At 32.5% G+C, this 20862-nt stretch overlaps 1 protein-coding gene across 1 annotated transcript; it reads left to right on the forward strand.

Moving 5' to 3' along the window:
* Positions 1-204: 204 nt before the first annotated feature.
* Positions 205-5419, forward strand: LOC114342860 (transcription factor HES-1-like). Its single transcript, XM_028293664.2, has 2 exons — positions 205-868; positions 4000-5419. Exons 1-2 carry the CDS (start codon positions 692-694, stop codon positions 5044-5046), a joined length of 1224 nt encoding a protein of 407 aa, XP_028149465.1. The 5' UTR covers positions 205-691; the 3' UTR covers positions 5047-5419.
* The last annotated feature ends 15443 nt before the right edge of the window (positions 5420-20862 follow it).

Here is a 20862-nt window from a genome sequence, read left to right on the forward strand (position 1 = left end):
CGAGCCCAAAAACCCCCGAGAAATTAAATTAAAATTACACTAAATTTTCTCTTTTTTTTCACCCCTTATTCAAATAAAGATTATAGAGGTTTTCAGGGACTTTCGGCCCTCAGTAATAATGTATATTTTATTCTGCGTTTAAATTTCTCAAAAATACTAGTTAGTTTTCTCAGATTGTCATTTCACAAATGAACGCGTCTAAAAAGCATTGCAAGCAAATTTTGCGCCTACCCACTTAATAATAAAATATACCGACCTTTTTTTATCTACTCCTGAAGGTAGGTCCATTTCAATTGCTTCCATCTTTCTCTATCTTGAGTCAATCTAATCTTCTATCTGCCTGCTACTATCCTTATGCCATCTACCCATCACATTTGAGGTCTTCACATGCTTCTAGTTGTCCTGCCTGGTCTCCATTCAAGGACTCTTTGTGTCCACCTGTTATCATCATATCAGACTATGCCCAGCGCCAATTCATTTTTGTAATTTCTTCCACGATATCCCAGATCTTCGTTCTACATACATCTTATCTCGATGTTTCTAATCTTGTCTCTCAATGATATTCCAAGCATTTTTCGTTCCATTACCCTTTGCCTGAAAACATTTCTTTATCATCGTATTAATTTTAACTTTCTTATATTACAGTTTAACACTCATTAGTGCATAAGAATTCCAATCTTTTGGAGAAATTATGCCCACCAGTGAAGACGAAACAGACTACAACAGGTCTAGGGAAGCTCAATCCACCATGTCCAAAGCCGAGTTACGAAAGACCCATAAACCGATAATGGAAAAAAGAAGAAGGGCTAGAATAAACCACTGTCTCAATGAAATCAAGACACTTATTTTAGAAGCCATGAATAAGGATGTAAGTATATAAGTGAATAGAAATAAAACACAAATTATTATTATTGTTTTTTTTTAATATAAACAAGTTTAACCGCAAAAGTTTTGTCGTGACAAGACATCTCGTATCGCGACAGTTCGTAACCCCACAAATGGTAACGGGCAATTCGTAACGGAGACAATTCGTAATTATACATATTCGTAACGGTACAATTCGTAACATCAAAATTGAATTATTCTCTTTATTTTTGATAATATGGAAACTAACTTTTATTACAGTTACTATTGAAATTACGTTTATCAATCTAACGAACCAGCATAAACATTTTTAAACAGGATAAACATTTTAACAAACAGGATAAACAAACAGGATAAACATTTTTGACACATTACACACTTCTTTGAAAAATAAATTTTTAAAATTGTGTGTTAAAATTAATATAATCTACTATAGTGCAATCACTGAAGGTTTTCACCTCCAATTTCGTTGAACCTTCATTAATTTTCATGGAAATTGGTGAGTAGTTAGATGATACCTCAAGGAACAAAGGTGACATGATGTCAACTTGCGCTTTTACCCTGGGGGTGAATGCCACCCCATCTCGGGGTGAAAATTATTTTATTAAAAATAACACCATAAGACCGTAAAAATAACACCAAAACTTGTTATATCAGGTAACATAAATCAATACTTTTTAAGTTATTAAAGATCAAAGATTTTATTTCTTCGCAAAAAAAGCATGTTTTAAAGCTATTTTTTACGTATAACTCAGTAACCATAAGCTTTTGTAAAAAAGTTATTCTTACCAAAATTGAAGATAATAAAAAATTGAATACAATACTTACTAAAACCACTAAACTAATGTTAATTCAAAGTGAGTTATGGATAATTGAATGTATATTTTTTCGACGAGTACTCAAATCTAAGTATTCAAGCTTAAATAACGGGAAAACTATGCATTTTATAAAATATACCTGCTAAACACTTGTCAAAGCACTACAAAATACCTATCAAATGAGCAACAGAAGAAGTTAATAGCTTCAAAATTAAGCAAGGTATGATGAAAATAAGAGAACCCTTTCGAATTTTTTAGGAAAAAGTGTTAAAATAAAACATATACCATTTCCGCTAATTCATTAGTATGTATATTATATCGAGATCGTATATATGGAAATTGCTTTGCGTTTAAGTCAATAAGTCAATTTAATTACAAAAATTACAATTTATTGTAATCCTTAAAAAAATTTCCTTATATTAGTATAAGTAATCATTTCAATAATTTTGACCGGTTTAGAATGCATATTTTTATATTATCGTAATTTTCATTTTCTTTTGATAATAACTCCAAAAATACTCAATATACATAAAAAATTTTATATAACTAAATTTTAGTTTTTTATGTAGCAAATATTTTACCTCCTTTATTATTTCTGTAGATCAAATTAAATGAGATAGAAACGTTTAAAGCTCAAATTTTGCTACGAGAACCATGTAACCGGGTCCATTTTACCTTTTATTTTTTTTTTTAAGTAAGTGGTTTAAAATATTAAATTCAGCGCAGTTTAATTGCCCTTGGAATTAACTTTCAAATGGTGTTTAGGTGAATCTGATGTAAAAATTAACGGAGTTATTTAAAAAACACAATAACATTTTTGGAAAAATTTTTAAAAGATAAATATTGTACAATTCTTGGAGCATAAATTTTAATGCTATCGACTCATTCGGGAGCTCATTTGATAGATATTTCTAAGTACTTATGTCTAAGTGACAAATGTTTTATAAGCTTATGTCATAAAATATATAATTTTCCCGTTATTTAAGCTTGTATACTTAGATTTGGGTAATCGCCGAAAAAAATATACATTCAATTACCTATAAATCAATTTTAGTTAACACTAAAAGGTTTTTCTAGAAAGGAGTTTATTTCATTTTTTATTAGCTTCTATTTTGGTAATTATAACTTTTTTGTAAAAACTTATAGTTTTTGAGTTATTTGTGAAAAATTAGTTTTGATTTATTTTAATAACTTAATATAACAAATTGCTTAGAATTTGTCCGTCAATCGAATTATGGGATTATTCTTAATAAAATAATTTTCACCCCCTAGAAAGGGTGGCGTCCACCCCCAGGGTAAAAGCGCAAGTTGGCACCATGTCACCTTTGTTTTTTGAGGTATCCTCTAACCACTCACCAATTTTCATGCAAATCGTTGGAGGTTCAACGAAATCGGAGGTAATAGCTCATATCCACCTTCAGTAACTGCACTACTTGTATATAGTAAATACATGTTAGTTAATTGTATTAGTTAAAACACATGTTAAAGAATAAAAGCGTCTATTTTGTTTGTTTTTAAAGATATGAGGAATATTAAAAAAAATGTTCACAAAACATAAGACATTTACCCAATAATGTAAATACCAAAGAAAAAAATCTAAAATAATAAAAAAGAATTAGCGGAATCCGTTATCCGTTCACGCGAAAATCATGGTGCATCCAATCATTCATCGACACTGCTCATAGGCAATAATATGCTCTTTTAGCTCTATCATCCACGCGAGAGTTCCATGTTAACTTCCTATCAAGGGTAATATGTACCAAGGTATTTCACCTCTTCGTCATATTTATATCATTCTTAGGACTTTAATCCGGACTGGACACCTATTCGAAACAATTTACTGAGGGGGCGTTCAAGGGGACGTAACGCGATTTTTGAAGATTTTTGACCCCTACACCCCCCTATGTAACGCACCGTAATGGGCGTTCAAGTATTACGTAACGCAATTTTTGAAGATTTTTGACCCCACCTCCCCCCAACCTACGTTACGTAATACTTGAACGGCCCCTGACCTGACCACTATTCTAATTGACAATTTTACTTGAGTAATATGGACTTTTTGTATGTAGGTAGAGGTAGTGAATTATCTAAAGGACTATGACTCATGCAAGCGCAGTTACGTTTTGTTTGACCGTACAAATTTTATTTTCATGGTCATAGCTTTTTAGAAAACCCATTGTCCATTACCTCTACTTAATAATTCGATTCCTTGCTTAATGATATTTTCTTTGTGTTTTTATAGTTGATTAATTGGTATAAATTGTTTAAATACTCCGTATCTTCTTTATAAATTTTAATTTTGACATATTTGTTTTAGCCCGCCCGTCACACAAAATTAGAAAAAGCCGATATTCTTGAAATGGCTGTGAAACATTTGCAAAACGTTCAGCGCCAACAGTTAGCAATGGCTATGGCTTCAGATCCTTCAGTTTTGAGAAAGTTTAAAACCGGCTTCAATGAATGTGCGGCAGAAATAGATAAATATATGAACCAGACAGATGGTGTAGATAACTCTATGAAGTTAAGAGTAGTAAACCACCTTCAGAAATGCATTGGTGGTATTGAACAGGTGGCGCAATTTTCATTTGGAGGATTTAATAATCTCAATTTAGTTTCTGCACCCACACCTCCCCAAATTTCCAGTACAAACTCCGGTGATCAAAATAATAATCCGAGGATACAAATACCACAAGGCATACAATTGATTCCGAGCAGATTACCCAGTGGAGAGCTTGCTCTTCTTGTTCCAAACTCTAGAAACATCAACTTTTTTCCTAACGGTCAGCGATCGAGTGCCTTTGCTACTGTGATACCTTCTTCAACAGAAGTGCCTAAACCTTTAAGTCCTCCTGTCAGTCCAATGAGGCAGGAGGATTTAAGACTTAGATGTCGGTCACCTCAAGGTTTTAGACCTGTCGTTCCAACAACAAGAACGTTCAACGATGAGCACCAAGTTCCCCAAATATCTTCTACAGCAACACAACCTCTTGAATTGAAAATCGTTAAGTACCCAATTAGTAAAAAGATTGATTCTCCGAAGAAGATTGCAGAGCCTCTGTGTATAATTACCAACCAAGGAGAACGGTACAGACAGGCTCAAATGAAAGAAGAGTCTGCAAATTACGAAGAAAACATTATGCAGGGCGTTAAACGTAAGTACCATGAGGCTCACGGTTTGCTCACAGTCGCCAGCGATAACATCTTTCAACCACCTGCTCCCAAAATAATTAAAACGCAGCTGTTGACTCCAGATTGTCAGCCTTCCTCTAGCTTTTCGGGGGATACGGATCCAAGAAGAGTTAAACAGGAGACCACTACTTCTAAAGACTCTTCCGATTCTACTGATATGTGGAGACCTTGGTGATATGACTATAATTTGTCATCTCTTTTAAAATATACTCTAAAACATTTGATTTTTATAATACTGAATTGATCTGAAGTGTTTCTTTATGGCATCTTGGTGTTTTATTTCGATATTAACGTTATGAATCAAACACTTTAAAAGACCAATTTTTCGACTGTATTGTTTAATAGAGATCGTTTTGAGACTGATAATTCTTATACAGGGTGTTTCATTCAGAATGTCCAATCTCTGAGTTGTAGATTCTAGACTTCAAAATATTAAGATTTAATCCAAATCACTTAAATAAAATATGGCTTCTTACTGAGTTACCGGGTGTTTTATATAAAAATTGAAAAACTATTTTTAACCATTACTTTCAAACTATTTGACGTATCCTTATCATACTTGGCAGAAAGTGTGGTTACACACTCTTCATTGATAACGATAAAGTCATTAGTTTTCGAGATATTTGAAGTTAAAAATTAAACGGCACAGTTATTTTGATTAATGTATTGTGCCGCTTCATTTTTAACTTCAAATATCTCGAAAACGAATGATTTTATCGTTACGAATGAAAAGTATACTATTTTCATAAAAAGTATTGGAAAATCTAAAAATTATACTAAGCAGTGGCAATAGCAATTCCGTCAGTGGCGTAGAATATGGGCAGGGTCAACCAGTCACTTTTCCCTGTCGTACGCCTCTGGTAGTAGCCAGAAACGATTATTTAACATAATTTGGTAGGATGTACAGTACCTACCTACACTTTCTACCAAATATGATAAGGATACGTCAAATAGTTTTAAAGTACTGGGTACAAACAGTTTTTAAATATTAATCATATGAATCATATCATAAATTAATCAAAATAACTGTGCCGTTTCATTTTTAACTTCAAATATCTCGAAAACTAATGACTTTATCGTTACCAATGAAGAGTATAATATTTACATAGAAAGTATTGGAAAATCGAAAAATTGCGCTAAAATAGTAATTCCCCTAGTGGCGTAGAATTAGGGAAGGGTTAACCATTCACTATCCCCTGTCGTACGCCTCTGGTAGTAGCTAGAAACGTTTATTTATCATAATTTAGTAGGGTGTATAGTAGCCACACTTTCTGTTAAGTATGATAAGAATATGTCAAATAGTTTTAAAGTACTGGGTAAAAATAGTTGTAAAATTATTAAATAAAACACTGTACACACCTGCAACTCCGTAAGGAGCCACATTTTATATAGGTACAGTCGGAAAAATTAAAAGAATACCCATGAACAATCACATCAATCACTTATTTTGTATTTGCTATCTTTTTCTATAACAAACGTTTGTTATTTATAGAAAAAGACAGCAAATACAAAATAAGTGACTGATGTGATCGTTCATGGGTACAATTCTTTTTTCCGACTGTAAGTGATTTGGTTTAAATCTTGATAATTTGAAGTCTGGAATCTACAACTCAGAAATCGGACATACTTAATGAAACAGCCTATAAATATTGAAAAATGAAATCAAATGTTTTGGAAAATTCCAGACCTATTAACTATAGACTATTCTCTTTGCAACCATGCTGTGATATTGGCATCTCTTATGTTTACTCATTCTGAATTTCCTGTACATATTTTATTTTAGGTACCACATAGTCTCATTGTAAATAACAGTCACTTCACGGACAATAGGACCTTTAGGTTAAGAGTTTGTCTGTCATAATATCCTAATTTTATTACCAAATACACTCTATTAATATATATAATTTTAGCAGGGTAGCTTGTTACTACCAGTATGGGACGATTGCGGCGATTTTACCTGAGGTACCTTTAGCTAAGGACACGATTGAGAACTAGTAACTCAGATGGTCCCTAAATCTTGGGTATGATTGCGCCGCCTCCCGTGATGACGTAATATCTTAATGTCTTCCTTGTTAGACTGTACCGCCGCACCGTATTGCATTAATAGAAGAATTAGGTTAGGTTATATAATTACTGCTAAAGGCGCAATCGTGCCCATAGATAGCTTAAAGGATCCTTTATCGAGACCGGATTATAGCAGGTATCATCGACGCAATCGTCCCCTCCCCATCACTACAGTTCTAGATGCGCAATGGCATGTTGCTCATATACAACAATGATTTTGTGACGATTTCTTTATGTTTTCTTTTGTTGCACATTGCAAGCGTTAAGTTATATTGATCAATTTATTAATACTGCTAGACATAAGCATAAGGACATTAACGATAAACTAAAATCGCTACATTAGTAATTCTAAATCATTGACAGACAGGATGCCAGTATTGAATGTTAAATCGATAAGAGGAACAAAGCAAGTACATAGTGATTAAAATAAAATGTTTTAAGGCCATTCCTCGTGATTCTTGGCATAGCTAAATTCCATTGTAAAAGTTTAAACAAAATAACGCAAACACTATGGCATATATTGAGATAATTATTTTTTTTTTATATGAAAGTTATTAAAAAGTTCTAGCGCACTATTTGTTTAAAAATTATTAAATTGTTTAAACAATATGTTTTTTTGATTTTTTTTTGTTTAAAATTAACGTAAAAAAATTTAAATGCAAATACGCCACTAGAGAATTTTTCCCACTTTCCGAATCTGTTTTTGTTTTTGACATAAAATGTAACACAAAGCACCTATTTTGTTTAAACTTTTAAAAAATCTCAGAGTTCTGCTAAAATTTATCTCTCTCGGTGGTCAGAGGCTGTCCTTGTTGTGGATATCGAGAAGGCAGAAAGCCAACAAGCAAGCAAGCAATTTGATTCAACCCGACCCATGAGACTTGTTCACCCCTGAGGAAGTACGTTCGGGTGTAACAATTCATTGGAGCGAGGTGTATTAACTCGAGTCTAAGACAGGAGTCACTCCACCGCGCTCCAATGCTCCGGGCCATCCCTTTCCCCCCTATAGCACGCTGATGCGCGATAGGGGCACAACTATCAGCCAAATGCTTTTCACGTGGGAATCCTGGGTAATAGAATACCAACGTGGTGCCCTAATCGATTTGCAAATCAGGCCAGCGTGAAGCGCTATATGCCTGTTATCTTCTTGTGACTTGTCCGCGGTACTAAAATTGCTTGCTTGGGCCCCAGGCCTCTGAACCGAGTTAAGCTCGGTTCAGAGACCTGGTGCTCAAGGGTTGGGCCCTACTTGCCCGGGTTTTTGTGTTTTTTTTTTTTTTTTTTTTTTGTTAGAAATTTTTTTTTTTTTGGCTTGCGCCGGTGTTAGTAATTTTTTTTTTTTTGGCCAAGGCCGATTATTTTGGGTTTTTTTTTTTATATTTTTTTTTGTAGGATGTCCTGAAAATAAAATCTTAATTAGTAAAAATTAGCGAGTATGGGGCCCACACTAATTGCCTTGTCGTTGTTGATGGAGCCACGTATTGTCCACTTTTATTTTATTTCTTATTTTATATCTTATTTACTGTCATTTTATTTATTTCTTTTTATTTTATCTCTAATGTTTATTTTCTTTAATCCACTATTTGTTGTTTTGGACGTTTGTGCTTCCATCGGTGGAAGGCGTCGTATCGCATTATCTCTCGCAGTATGGGACTTGGATGATTTTCCAGCTCTGGGAATTTTGTCCTGGCTCTTTCCGTCATTATGTCGGTCACTCTGATTTGTTGGAGTTCTCTGAATAGGTGTCTTTCCGCCACGTATCTTGGGACGTTCGCTGCTTCCCTTAGGCTGCTGTTGTGTGCCGCTTGGATCTTCTTTTTTGTTGTTTTGCATACGTGTCCCCACGCGAGAGATGCATATGTCAAAATTGGTATTATTATGCTATTGATTAATCTTATCTTCGTTTTAGTTCTTAATTTACTTTTTCTACCTACGAGTCCTCTTAGTGATGCTTTGGCCATATTGGCTTTTTTAATTGTGGCTTCTACGTGTTTTTGAAATGTTAAGCCTTTGTCCATTATGACTCCTAGGTATTTCGCGTGATCTTTCCACTCTATGGGGTTGTTTTGCACCGTCAGTTGTTCTTCTGGGCTTTGTCTTCTCTTTTTGAATAGCACCGCTTGTGTTTTTTCTGAGTTTATGGCTATTTTCCATTTAATACACCATTCTTCAACGTCGTCTAGCGCTGTTTGTAGATTGTTCACTGCTACATCTATGTCTCGGTGTTTGGCCGCTATCGCTGTGTCATCGGCATAAAGGCTTAATAGTGTTCCAGGTGTTCTTGGAACGTCGGCGGTGTATATTGAGTACAGTAGTGGCGACAGGACCGCTCCTTGTGGTACTCCAGCTTCCGGAGTCCCGAGCCCAGACAGGACTTGTCCTATACGAACTTTAAAACTCCGGCCTCTTAAGTACGAAGAGATTAGTCTTGTCATTGCCACGCTGTATCCATAGCCTCTCATTTTGTATATTAGTCCTTTATGCCAGACTCTGTCGAAGGCTTTGCTTACATCCAGAAAGGCTGCGCTGGTATATTGTTTTTCATTAAATCCTGCTGCTACGTATTCTGTTAGTCTGAGTACTTGTAACTCACTGGAATGTTCTGCTCTAAAGCCAAACTGAGCTTCGGGGATTATTTCTAGTCTGTTTGTCTCGGCTTGTAGTGGTACACAGTGGTATAGAAACCCTCTCGGTAGGGGGTATCTGTATCTTATAAATAGACAAAGCTTATTTAGACTTTTGATAGAATTGCAAGATTTTTATTATAATTTTTATTTTTTGAAAACATCTTCTACAGAAACATTACACATAATTCTATGTCATATAATTTCATTGTATCGATTTTTTTTTCTCGAAACAGGTCGATTTTTGATTTTAATTTTCTATTTTTTTAAATTATAATCTAATATACAGAGTGAACCACCTTCGTAAGATGACGTCATCACCATTTTTTTAAACGGAACCCCCATTTTTTCAATTTATAGATTTCGCTTGCTGAGCTGATTGCAAAAATGTATAATACCTTGCTTCAAATTGGTACAGGGTGGCAAAAATGAGTGGGTCCATTAAGTAACGCATAAATTGGTTATTAGCTAAATAAACAACATTATTAGAACTTAGTAGGTCGATTTTTAATTTTAATTTATTATTTTACAAAATTATAATGTAATAGAGGAAATAAAAAATGTAGTATATCAAAGTGTGTAAATAATTTATTTCTTTAGCTGAGCGCTTTCGACATAAATGTCATCATCGGAGCTAATGCTAAAATAAAAAAAGAGGTCTTGTAAGAAAAAGAAGTACAAAACTCTTTTTTTTACTTACGTCAATTGTTAAAAAAGTACCGCTACAAAATTGAGGTGTTAACATTTGCATCTTGTTAACACCTCAATTTTGTAGCGGTACTTTTTTAACAATTGACGTAAGTAAAAAAAAGAGTTTTGTACTTCTTTTTCTTACAAGACCTCTTTTTTTATTTTAGCATTAGCTCCGATGATGACATTTATGTCGAAAGCGCTCAGCTAAAGAAATAAATTATTTACACACTTTGATATACTACATTTTTTATTTCCTCTATTCATTCAAGTGTGTACAAACTTATCAGTCTTTCAACTATTTTTTATAATGTAATATACTAGGTGAACCACCGTCGTATGAAGCTCGTGCTTCTACCGCATATGTCATTATTGGTCCGATGACTGTTTTGTAAATTCTGCCTTTCATTTCTTTTCCAATATTTTTATTTCTCCACATTGTGTCATTCATGCAACCTGCGGTTTTGTTTGCTCTTTTAACGTTATCTCCCACTTGATTTATTATCTGACCGTTCAGCTCTAATTTACATCTGGATTTGCTGTAATAACCATGCATTTTGTCTTTTTTTTTGGGAAATTAACATATTAAAGTTTTTGGCGGTTATATTAAATTGATGCAGCATACCTTCAATCAGCATCATGCATGGTGCAGCATCAAATCTTCAATTTGAGAGATTAGTATCGCATCGTCTGCATATCAGGTTATCTTAAGTTGTTTTTCTCCCATTTGGTATCCTTTTTAAGTTCTTACTTTTTTTATTATTTCATCCATGATCAGGTTGAACAATAAAATACTCAGTGAATCCGCCTGCCTTATCCAATTGCCAGCTTCAATTGGGCCAGTTAGTTCATCTTTAACTTTTACTTTTATTGTGTTGTTCTGGTAGATGTTTTCTGATGATGACTCTATTGAGTATAACAAATTGATAAAGTCCTTTAATTGTACCCTGTTAAATGCCTTATTAAACGAAACATAAATATGTCGGTTTGTTGTATTCTAATGATTTCTCTTGAACCTTCCTCATTATTAATAAAGCATCGGTTCATGATCTTCCCAACCTAAAACCTTGTCGTTCTTCTGCTAATGTTACAATTCTGTATATTCGATGTTCCTAAATTCATTATCCGTTTTCATTGCCGATTTATTCTATTTATTCCCTAACTTGTTCCGAGGCTTGGTTTGAGCTTATTAGTAAGTAGTATTAATTTTTATGAGTGGTGGATCACCTGTCCTCCTCAACCACCAACCTGAAGGGCCAGGTAATTTATCCTCCCGAATTTCTTCCCCTAGACTAATTATTGTCATCCATAAAGAGTTTATTCTACCCTTATTTTTAAATAATATGTTCATCTGCTCCTCTAACCATTATGACCTAATTGTATTCATGTGTTTGTTAGACCTTTGACATATTCTTCATCTGTAACCGTAGACAGACAGGGGCTCTTACAATATGCTATCAACCGGTCATCTGAACTTTGTTTTTTCTTTAAGAAAATTGGGTCGTATGTCGTATCTCTAAATTGGAAAACCCTGTATACATTATTATTATATGTAAAAAATTTAGATTTGAAATACTAATCGGCAGGTCTGAGCATTTTTCAAAAAAAAAACAATTAGTATTTGAACTATTGAATTTATTCCAAATTAGACTCACTCTGTATATATGCCAATACTAAAATATGATGAATAATGTCAAAATATATCGCTATACATTATTTTGTTAAATTTCTTTTATTTAAAAGTTTAATCACGTTAATCCTTTCATTGTGTAGGCTCGAACCTTTCACTCTAGGGGGTGTATTGTATAATCGAATTTTTTAACTGGGGTTGAGGAAACATCAGAATGACGTAAAGCGTATTTTTTCATGAATAGATTTTGTTTTGTACAGAAAGAAATTTTTGAAATAGAGAAATTTAAAATTAAAATGATCGAGGATAAATAATCTTTGTGATCCGTACCTACCAAAATTAAAATGTTTTCTTCATAGTAGTATTCTTTAACAGCGTTTACATCAGTTAGAGAGACATTTTGCTGTCTCACCAAGCCACAACTTATAAGCAGTACGCTATCAGAAGCTTTTTTAAGGTCAATAAATATTAAGTGTAGTTCATTATCAAATTCTTTAGTGTTCTCGATTAGTTGTCAGATACATAACATGTAAATCTAAATACTCTATCAATATGAATATATATGAGTATTATTTAAATGAATTTTAATAGTATTTTAAAATATACAATACATAGATCGTAAAAAAGGTTTTGTGTTCTATATTAATTTCATAAGTACATAGTACATACCAACTTAATGAAATTAAAATGAGAGCATACACTTTTTAAAAATGATGTTTAATAAAAAAATATGAAAAAAAAGTTTTTAGGAAACGCTTTTCTTTAGTTCCGGGTGACTAAAATTATAAATATTAAAAAATCAACCAAAAAGCAAAAAATAAAAAAAATTGAAAAAATCCAACACATTCGTCAAAGAAAAGCGTGGGGCGTCTTCATCGAATAAACGGTTTTCGCCCCACGCTTTTCTTTAAAGAATGTGTTGGATTTTTTCAATTTTTTTTATTTTTTGCTTTTTAGTTAATTTTTTTTATAATATTTTTAATTTTAGTGACTCGTAACTAAAGAAAAGCGTTTCTTAAAACTTTTTTTTCATATTTTTTTATTTTTTACTTTTTAGTCTTACACTTTTCAAGCATTACAATATATCGTCATGTTTATTAAAATATGTATATAAAACATATGATATACAAACATAAAAAGTAGTCGGAATCGGCAAAAAATTTGAAACTTCATTGTTTATTTGTGAAGCATAACGTAAACAATTAACGTAAAAAATGAAATTATGTATAGTTCATATCATTAGCTACAATCCGTAAAAATTTCAAATTTCTAGATTGTAAAAAACAAGAGAATTTAAGCATTTTCCATTAAAATCGTTTTTTTAAACAATTATTAAACATAAACAATTTTTTTTTATTGACTATTCGTGTATTGTTCCCGCGAATGCATATGTCTGCAAATTTTCATTCATTTGCATTGATGAAAAGGCAGGCAAATTGACCTCTAAAGATTTGACGCAAACTATTGAACTAAAGAAAAGCGTTTAAAAAAAGAAGAATGTGTGTAACTTATTAAATTTAAATTAAAGTACATTTTACTGCTGTCATAAACCAGACAAAAATGTTTATATCACAAATAATCATTGCCTTTCGCTTAAATTGAATGTTAAAACTTCCAAGAGGCAGGTGGCTGGCGGGAGCTGGCTTGAATATTTAATTTAATCGAAAAGCAATGTTTATTTCTGTAATACACATTTTTTCTGTTTACGGGCAACTGTAAAATGTATTCTGAGTTAAATAAATTACATACATTCTTCTTTTTGTCAAATAATTTAATTAAAAAATTATTTTTGGACACCCTGTACAAATAATTATATAAATTTTTACATTACTTAATAAAGAATTGAATTGCCTTTCAAATGAGCTATCGCATGTCCCCTATTCTCATTTAAAAAAATCATCGATTACGTCATCGCGCCCAGATGGATGATGTCACTAGTATGACATATATGCCAAAATATCGTAATTTCAAAATAAAAATCGACCTCTTTCGAGATTTTTCCTTAAAGTCGCCTTTTTACGAAATAACGAATTTATTCCTTTCATTTGCATCGTACTGTATAAACAAACATGAGTGTTCAAAATTTAAAACTTTATTATTTATTTATGACGCATAACGTAAAAAATTAACGTAAAAAGTGAAATTATGTATAGGTTATATCATTAGCTACAATCCGTAAAAGTTTCAAGTTTCTACATTGTAAAAAACAAGAGAATTTAGGCATTTTTCCAATAAAATCGTTTTTTTTATTTAAACAATTAATAAACATAAACAAAAATTTTTTGTTGTCTATTCGTGTATTGTTCCCGCAAATGCATATGTCTGCAAATTTTCATTCATTTGAATGGAAGAAAAGGTAGTCAAATTAACATCCAAAGATTTGACGCAATCTATTGAACTAAATAAAAGCATTTAAAAAATATGTGTAAAAGTTGACATCTAATATTTTTAGTACGAACTTTTAACATAGGCATTAAGTTTTCTTGTTCGTAAGCTATAAGTTTCTGTATTTGGTAGTTCTGTTTACTTCTTCTTTGCCGCTTCTTAGAAATGATGTACAGACACAGTTATAAAAAAAATTTTTACAAAAAGGCTTAAGGTGTAGGCAATGTTCTTAAAGCTTAAATCATTCTTGTCTTTGTTCTTTATTTGTATTAAACAGACTGACATAATATGTATTACTAGTATGTGAACGTCTGGTTTGCATACAGTAGACTGATCTACCCACCATTGTGATTCTTTACTTAATTTTTAAGACAGCAGAATGAGCACCAATTTTAATTTTATATTTTAGTTAATTTTAGGTTAATTGTTTTGGAACTATTGATAGTTGGCCATACACTTATTGTTATATTATTAATTAGGAGATGCTTCTTTTATCTAAAACTAAAATAATGATTATAGAAAAGTCTAAGCGATATTTGATTAAGTGTATAACTATATATAGTATGTAATATGTATAACTATATACAGGGTGTCCCGAAAAGATTGGTCATAAATTATACCACAGATTCTGGGGTCAAAAATAGGTTGATTGAACCTCACTTACCTATATACAATAGTGCACACAAAAAAAGTTACAGCCCTTTGAAGTTACAAAATGAAAATCGATTTTTTTTCATATATCGAAAACTCTCAGAGATTTTTTATTGAAAATTGACATGTGGCATTTTTACGACAGCAATATCTTAAAAAAAATTAAGTAAAATTTGTGCACCCCATACAAATTTTATGGGGGTTTTGTTCCGTTAAACCCCCCCAAACTTTTGTGTACGTTCCAATTAAATTATTATTGTGGCACTATTAGTTAAACACATTATTTTTAAAACTTTTTTGCCTCTTAGTACTTTTTCGATAAGCCAGTGTTTATCGAGATATTTTGAATATTTGTCGAATCCACCACATATTTGTATATGGTTAAGTACGGTTATAGAGACCTGTTAATAATCTGAAAATTTATTTATAATTTACATTTTTAGGTATATTTTGAAAAAGAAGCTACATCTCGATAAAAGGTGACTTATGAACAAAATACTAAGAGACAAAAGATTTAAAAACACTGTGTTTAACTAATGGTAGCACAATAATAGTTTAATTGGAACGTACACAAACATTAGGAGGGTTTAAAGGAACAAAACCCCCATAAAATTTTTACGTAAATATATTGAAAAAGAAGCCGCATCTCAATAAAAACTGGCTTATCGAAAAAATACTAAGAGCAAAAAAGTTTTAAAAACGTTGTGTTTAACTAATGGTACCACAATAATGAATTAATTGGAACGTACACAAAAGTTTGGGGGGGTTTAAGGGAACAAAATCCCCATAAATTTTTTATGGCGTGGACAAATTTCACTATAATTTTGTTTTAAGATGTTCCTGACATAAAAATTATACATGTCCATTTTTAATAAAAAATCTCTAATAGTTTTCGATATATGGAAAAAAATCGATTTTCATTTTGTAACTTCAAAGGGCTGTAACTTTTTTTGTGAGCACATTTGTACTAAGGTAAGTTAGGTTCAATCGAACTATTTTTGACCCCAGAATGTGTGGTATAATTTATGACCATTCTTTTCGGGACACCCTGTATATGTATTAACGTCAAACTATATCACTGAAGTAACAACTAGTATTTTTTGGTAAAGAAATTATGGCTTCTTCTTCTTTCTTGTATGTAGGCTTGAAAACCTGTTTCTTCTTCAATATTAGCCTCCTAAATTGTTTAAATTATCGCACCATCTTTTTCTTGGTCTGCCAATATTTCTTCGCCCATTTGGTGACTTATCTCGTACTATTCGTACTATCCTATCCTTTGCCATTCTACTACTGTGTTCGTTTAACTCCTGTTTCCGTTTTGTCACCCATCCATTTTTGTCTTCTACATTGTATGCTCTTCTTACGTTTTCGCTTCTCTCCCTATCCAACAGACTTTTCCCTGATATTCGTCGAAGTATTTTCATCTCTGTTATTTCTAGTAGTCATCTCGTTTTAGATGTGTCAGGTCTTGTCTCCGCCGCGCCGTGTATGTCAATATAGATATAATTGCTGCTTTATAGATTCTTGCTTTTGTATCTTGTCTTTAGGTGTTTGTTCCTCCAGATTGTTTCATTAAGAGATCCCGCCGCTTTACTTGCTTCTAAGCTTTGTTGTCGTACTTCTTCTTCAACATCTCCTTAACTAGTTATATCTATTCCGAGATATCTAAGTCTTGCTTCCTGCTTTATTATTTTCCCATCAATTTCGATTTTACATCGTAGTGGGTATTTAGATGTTGTCATATATTTGGCTTTTTCTGCTAATATTATCATATTGTATTTTTTGGCTGTTGGATTAAAGATGTGTGTTAATCTTTGAAGAACGTCTTCTGTCTCGGCGATTAATGCGGTGTCGTCTCCATAACATAATAAGTATTTGGATTTCTTTGTTCCCCATTCTGTAACCATGACCCTCTCGCACTGCTTGTATTAGTTCGTCCATTATTATATTAAAGAGCAGTGGGCTTAACGAGTCACCTTGTCTGACTCCGTTTTGTACTGGTTTAAACTGTGTTAGTTTTCCATTTATCTTTGCCTGTATTCTATTACGCAAGTAGATGTTTTCGTTGGTTTGTAAGAAATTATGTGTATAAATTAATGTAGAATATTCAACAACAAACATCTGAAACAAGATTGCTCTTCTTCCTTTTATTCTTGATATTCAGTTTATACGAAATCATAAAATATTCCTCCATAACCTATGGATATTTCGTTACTTTTCAAAGTCTTATACGTTTTTGCCCGATTATTCTCCCTCAACTTGTAGTACTTAGTTTGATCTCAATCTGTCCTTTTTACCTAATCGTATGACTATTTATTCTTTGTTACTGCTATGGATTCTTGAAACGTTCGATAACTTCCCCACCGATTTTTCTTCGTCAATCATTTTGCTACATCGCCTACTTCCGTAGATTCGTTTTAAATTTCTTTTTGATCTCCAACTTATTATTTTTGATTTTGTTTAAAATTAAAAATTCATGGCAAGAACAGATCATTACTTCACCTGATAATAGTATTTTTCACTTCCTGGACAAAATTTTGGATTTCAGAATTTTGTGTAGCTTCTCTGTATTCTGCCGTTAATACCTTGATTTTATTATATTTTGCGTTTGTCTTTCTTCATTTTATTTTATATAAATTCTGAAATCTTCTGATAGAAACTGAAATCAACGGTCTCAAATTTGATCCCTTATTCTTTAGTTGTCTACATTTTTGCGCATATGTACAATGTACAGCAATCCTATGAGTGACTTGTTTGATTTATTAACCAGAAATGACATTATACGCTAAGCAACAAAATTAACGCACCACTTTAAAAATAAGACATTTTTGATTTCTCGAATATCCTAAACCTGTTGTCTGATTTGAGTGATTTTTTAGTATGCTGTAGCCTTATTCTTTAAGAATATCGATGTAATAATATTGTTGAAGGAAGTGAAGAAAAGTATATTAAAGTGTGTAAATAAATTTTAATTTCCTTAGCTAAGCGCTTTCGACATACTTGTCATCTTCGGAGCTAATGGTCAATGTGTAAAAAAAGTACCTCTACTTGGAGTTGTGTAGGTGTGCATCATATTAGTAAATTTGTCTGCTGTGGTGGAAAATGAAAACTACGGATGATGAAGAAATTAATTAAATAATTAATAATTGTCAAACATTAATAAAACAACCACTTAAACGTTACAACATATAAAGTTTTTTGCATGGTAATGGGTAGTTATCACCCAACCATTTCGAGTGAGGTCTGGCCATGCAAAAAACTTGTAACGTTTAAGTGGTTGTTTTATTAATGTCTGACAATTATTAGTTATTTAATTAATTTCTTTATCATCCCGAGTTTTCATTTTCCACCACAGCAGACAAATTTACTAATATGATGCACACCTACACAACTACAAGTAGAGGTACTTTTTTACACATTGACCATTAGCTCTGAAGATGACAAGTATGTCGAAAGCGCTTAGCTAAGGAAATTAAAATTTATTTACACACTTTAATATACTTTTCTTCACTTCCTTCATTCATTCAAGTGTGTACAAACTTATCAGTCTTTCAACTAATAATATTGTTGCAATCCATGTAAATGTCATTGTATACCGGGTATATTAATCATACTGTGTTTTTCCTCAATCACACTGTGGAATATTGTAGCATACACAAAATATTGAAATTAAATCTCAATTGTAGCCTTAGGCTCTCTTAACATTTTGTTTTTTGATTCATTAGCTGTGTTGGACAATAAAAAAGTTAGGTACGTTAACAGCTAGCCATGTTTTTCCTCAATAAATCCTTATTTCCTGCTTAATTTATTAAACAAGCCTAAAATAGGCTGAGAAATTAACAATTTGATATAAGTCAAATTGTTAACAGTCAAAAAGAATCTGGTTTGTTGTGAAAATGTGTAGATTTAGTATTTAAAGTTTCAATTAAGTCTGTAATTTTTTTCTTATTTGGTGGAAATGGAACGTGCTACAAGGAATTTGACCCGTGGCGAGTGGTTTCAAGTAGTGACCTTACACAGCGAATAACTTAGCTACAAAGTAGGTACGTACTACGTACCTACCTACGAAGGACTTAGATATTTTTTGACTGTTAACAATTTGACATCTATCAAATTGTTAGTTTCTCATAGCCTACTTTAGGCTTGTTTATTAGACTAAGCAGAGAATGGGAATTTATTGATGAAAAACATGGCTAGTTGTTAACGTACATAACTTTTTTTTATCCAACTTAAGTGAATGAATAAAAAAACAAAATGTTTATTGCTAAGAAAGCCTAAGGCTACAATTGAGTTTTAATTTCAATATTTTGTATATGCTATTCCACAGGGTGTTCCGAACTTTGAGGAAAAAACACAGTATGATTGTTACAGCCGGTTTTCAGTGACATTTACCTGTCTATAGCAACAATATTATTACACCGATATTCTTAAAGATTAAGGCTACAACGTACTAAAAAATTACCCAAATCGGACAACAGGTTTAGGAAATTCAAGACATCAAAAATGTCCCATTTTTAAGGTGGTGCGTTAATTTTGCTGCTTAGTGTACATTCCCGTAAACGAAGCATCTTTTAATTCTGTAGATAGATTTTAATACCTATTACAAAACGCTCAATTCAAGCTTTAATTATACTTAAGAAAATGTGCTTGAGTACTCACGTCTTACTTTGAATGGTATTTGTTAAATTTGGTGAACATGATATAAAGTGGAAATGGTTGAATGTATCTATTATTAAACAGAATAAAGTTATATTTTATTGAGATCGTGTTTTAATAATTAACTCTGTCGTAGCCGGTAGCCTGTCCCAAGCCCGGTTGAGAAAGGAGGAGGGTTAGGTCATCGGATTAGCTCCCCTCCCCGGCACCTGAAAAATAAAACATGGACAACCATAAATGAAAGAATAATTAGTGTAGAGTATAGACATGACAATAAAAAAAAGCCGTACTTACATGCCCTCACAGGCGACAGTAAAGGAGAAGATAAAGATCAGCTCGTAGAAATTCTACAAGAAACACTCGAAAACGTAAACAGTCGGAAATAAATTATATCGAAGGAAGACCTAAATGCAACAACTAGAAGAAAAACCTATATCGAGAACATGTCTCGAACATGTAACCAAATAGAAGGTCCATATGGAGAACATGTCTTGAATGTTGAATGAGAATGGAAAAAAGACTGATTGACCTATGTGACTGGTATTACTTAACAATATGTAATGATTTCTTTAAACATAAACATAAAGAGATATGGTTTGTTCAACAGTAAATGGTTTGAGTTCAATTAGTGCGGTCGTAAATATTATTAAATTTATCTGACCTGGCCCATTGTTAAGACCCACCCGGAGCGATAAGCCACCGAGGTAGACAGAGTTGGTCTTTTGCAATTATCACTGACTAGACGGTACTCCCATAATAAAGCCTAAAATAAATTTTACATAAATGCAGTCAGATCACTTTACGAAGATAACAAATTTAAAATTAAAGTCGGACAAAACTACTCAGAACCGTTTAAAATCTATAAAGGACTTCGACAAGCACGCTGCCTCTCACCAACCTTATTTGAACTTTATATAGATGAAACACTAAACAACTGGAATAAGAAGTTGTCACTTTACTAAGACAATAAATTTAGAATTGAAGTCGGACAAAACTAATCAGAAACGTTTAAAATCTATAAAGGACTTCGACAAGGATGCTGCCTGTCACCAACCTTAGTTGAACTTTATATAGATGAAACACTGAAACACTGGAATAAGAAATGTGGACACATGGGAGTACAAATTTACGACAACTATATCCATAGCCTTTGGTTTGAAGATTATCAAATAATTTTAGAAGAAGACAAAGGCTATATCGTCTACATCAGGAGTGGCCAAACTTTCTTAACAGTGTGCCACTATCTGTTTATGAAAAGTTAGTCGTGCCACCAAAAATTTTCTAACAAAAA

This window comes from Diabrotica virgifera, chromosome 4, assembly GCF_917563875.1.
Source record: "Diabrotica virgifera virgifera chromosome 4, PGI_DIABVI_V3a".
In the NCBI taxonomy this organism is placed as follows: Eukaryota; Metazoa; Arthropoda; class Insecta; order Coleoptera; family Chrysomelidae; genus Diabrotica; species Diabrotica virgifera.

Coding starts and splice junctions, on each gene's coding strand:
- LOC114342860 (XM_028293664.2), top strand. CDS start 692: ATGCCCACCAGTGAAGACGAAACAGACTACAACAGGTCTAGGGAAGCT. Junction 869..3,999: donor TAGAAGCCATGAATAAGGAT/GTAAGTATATAA, acceptor TATTTGTTTTAG/CCCGCCCGTCACACAAAATT.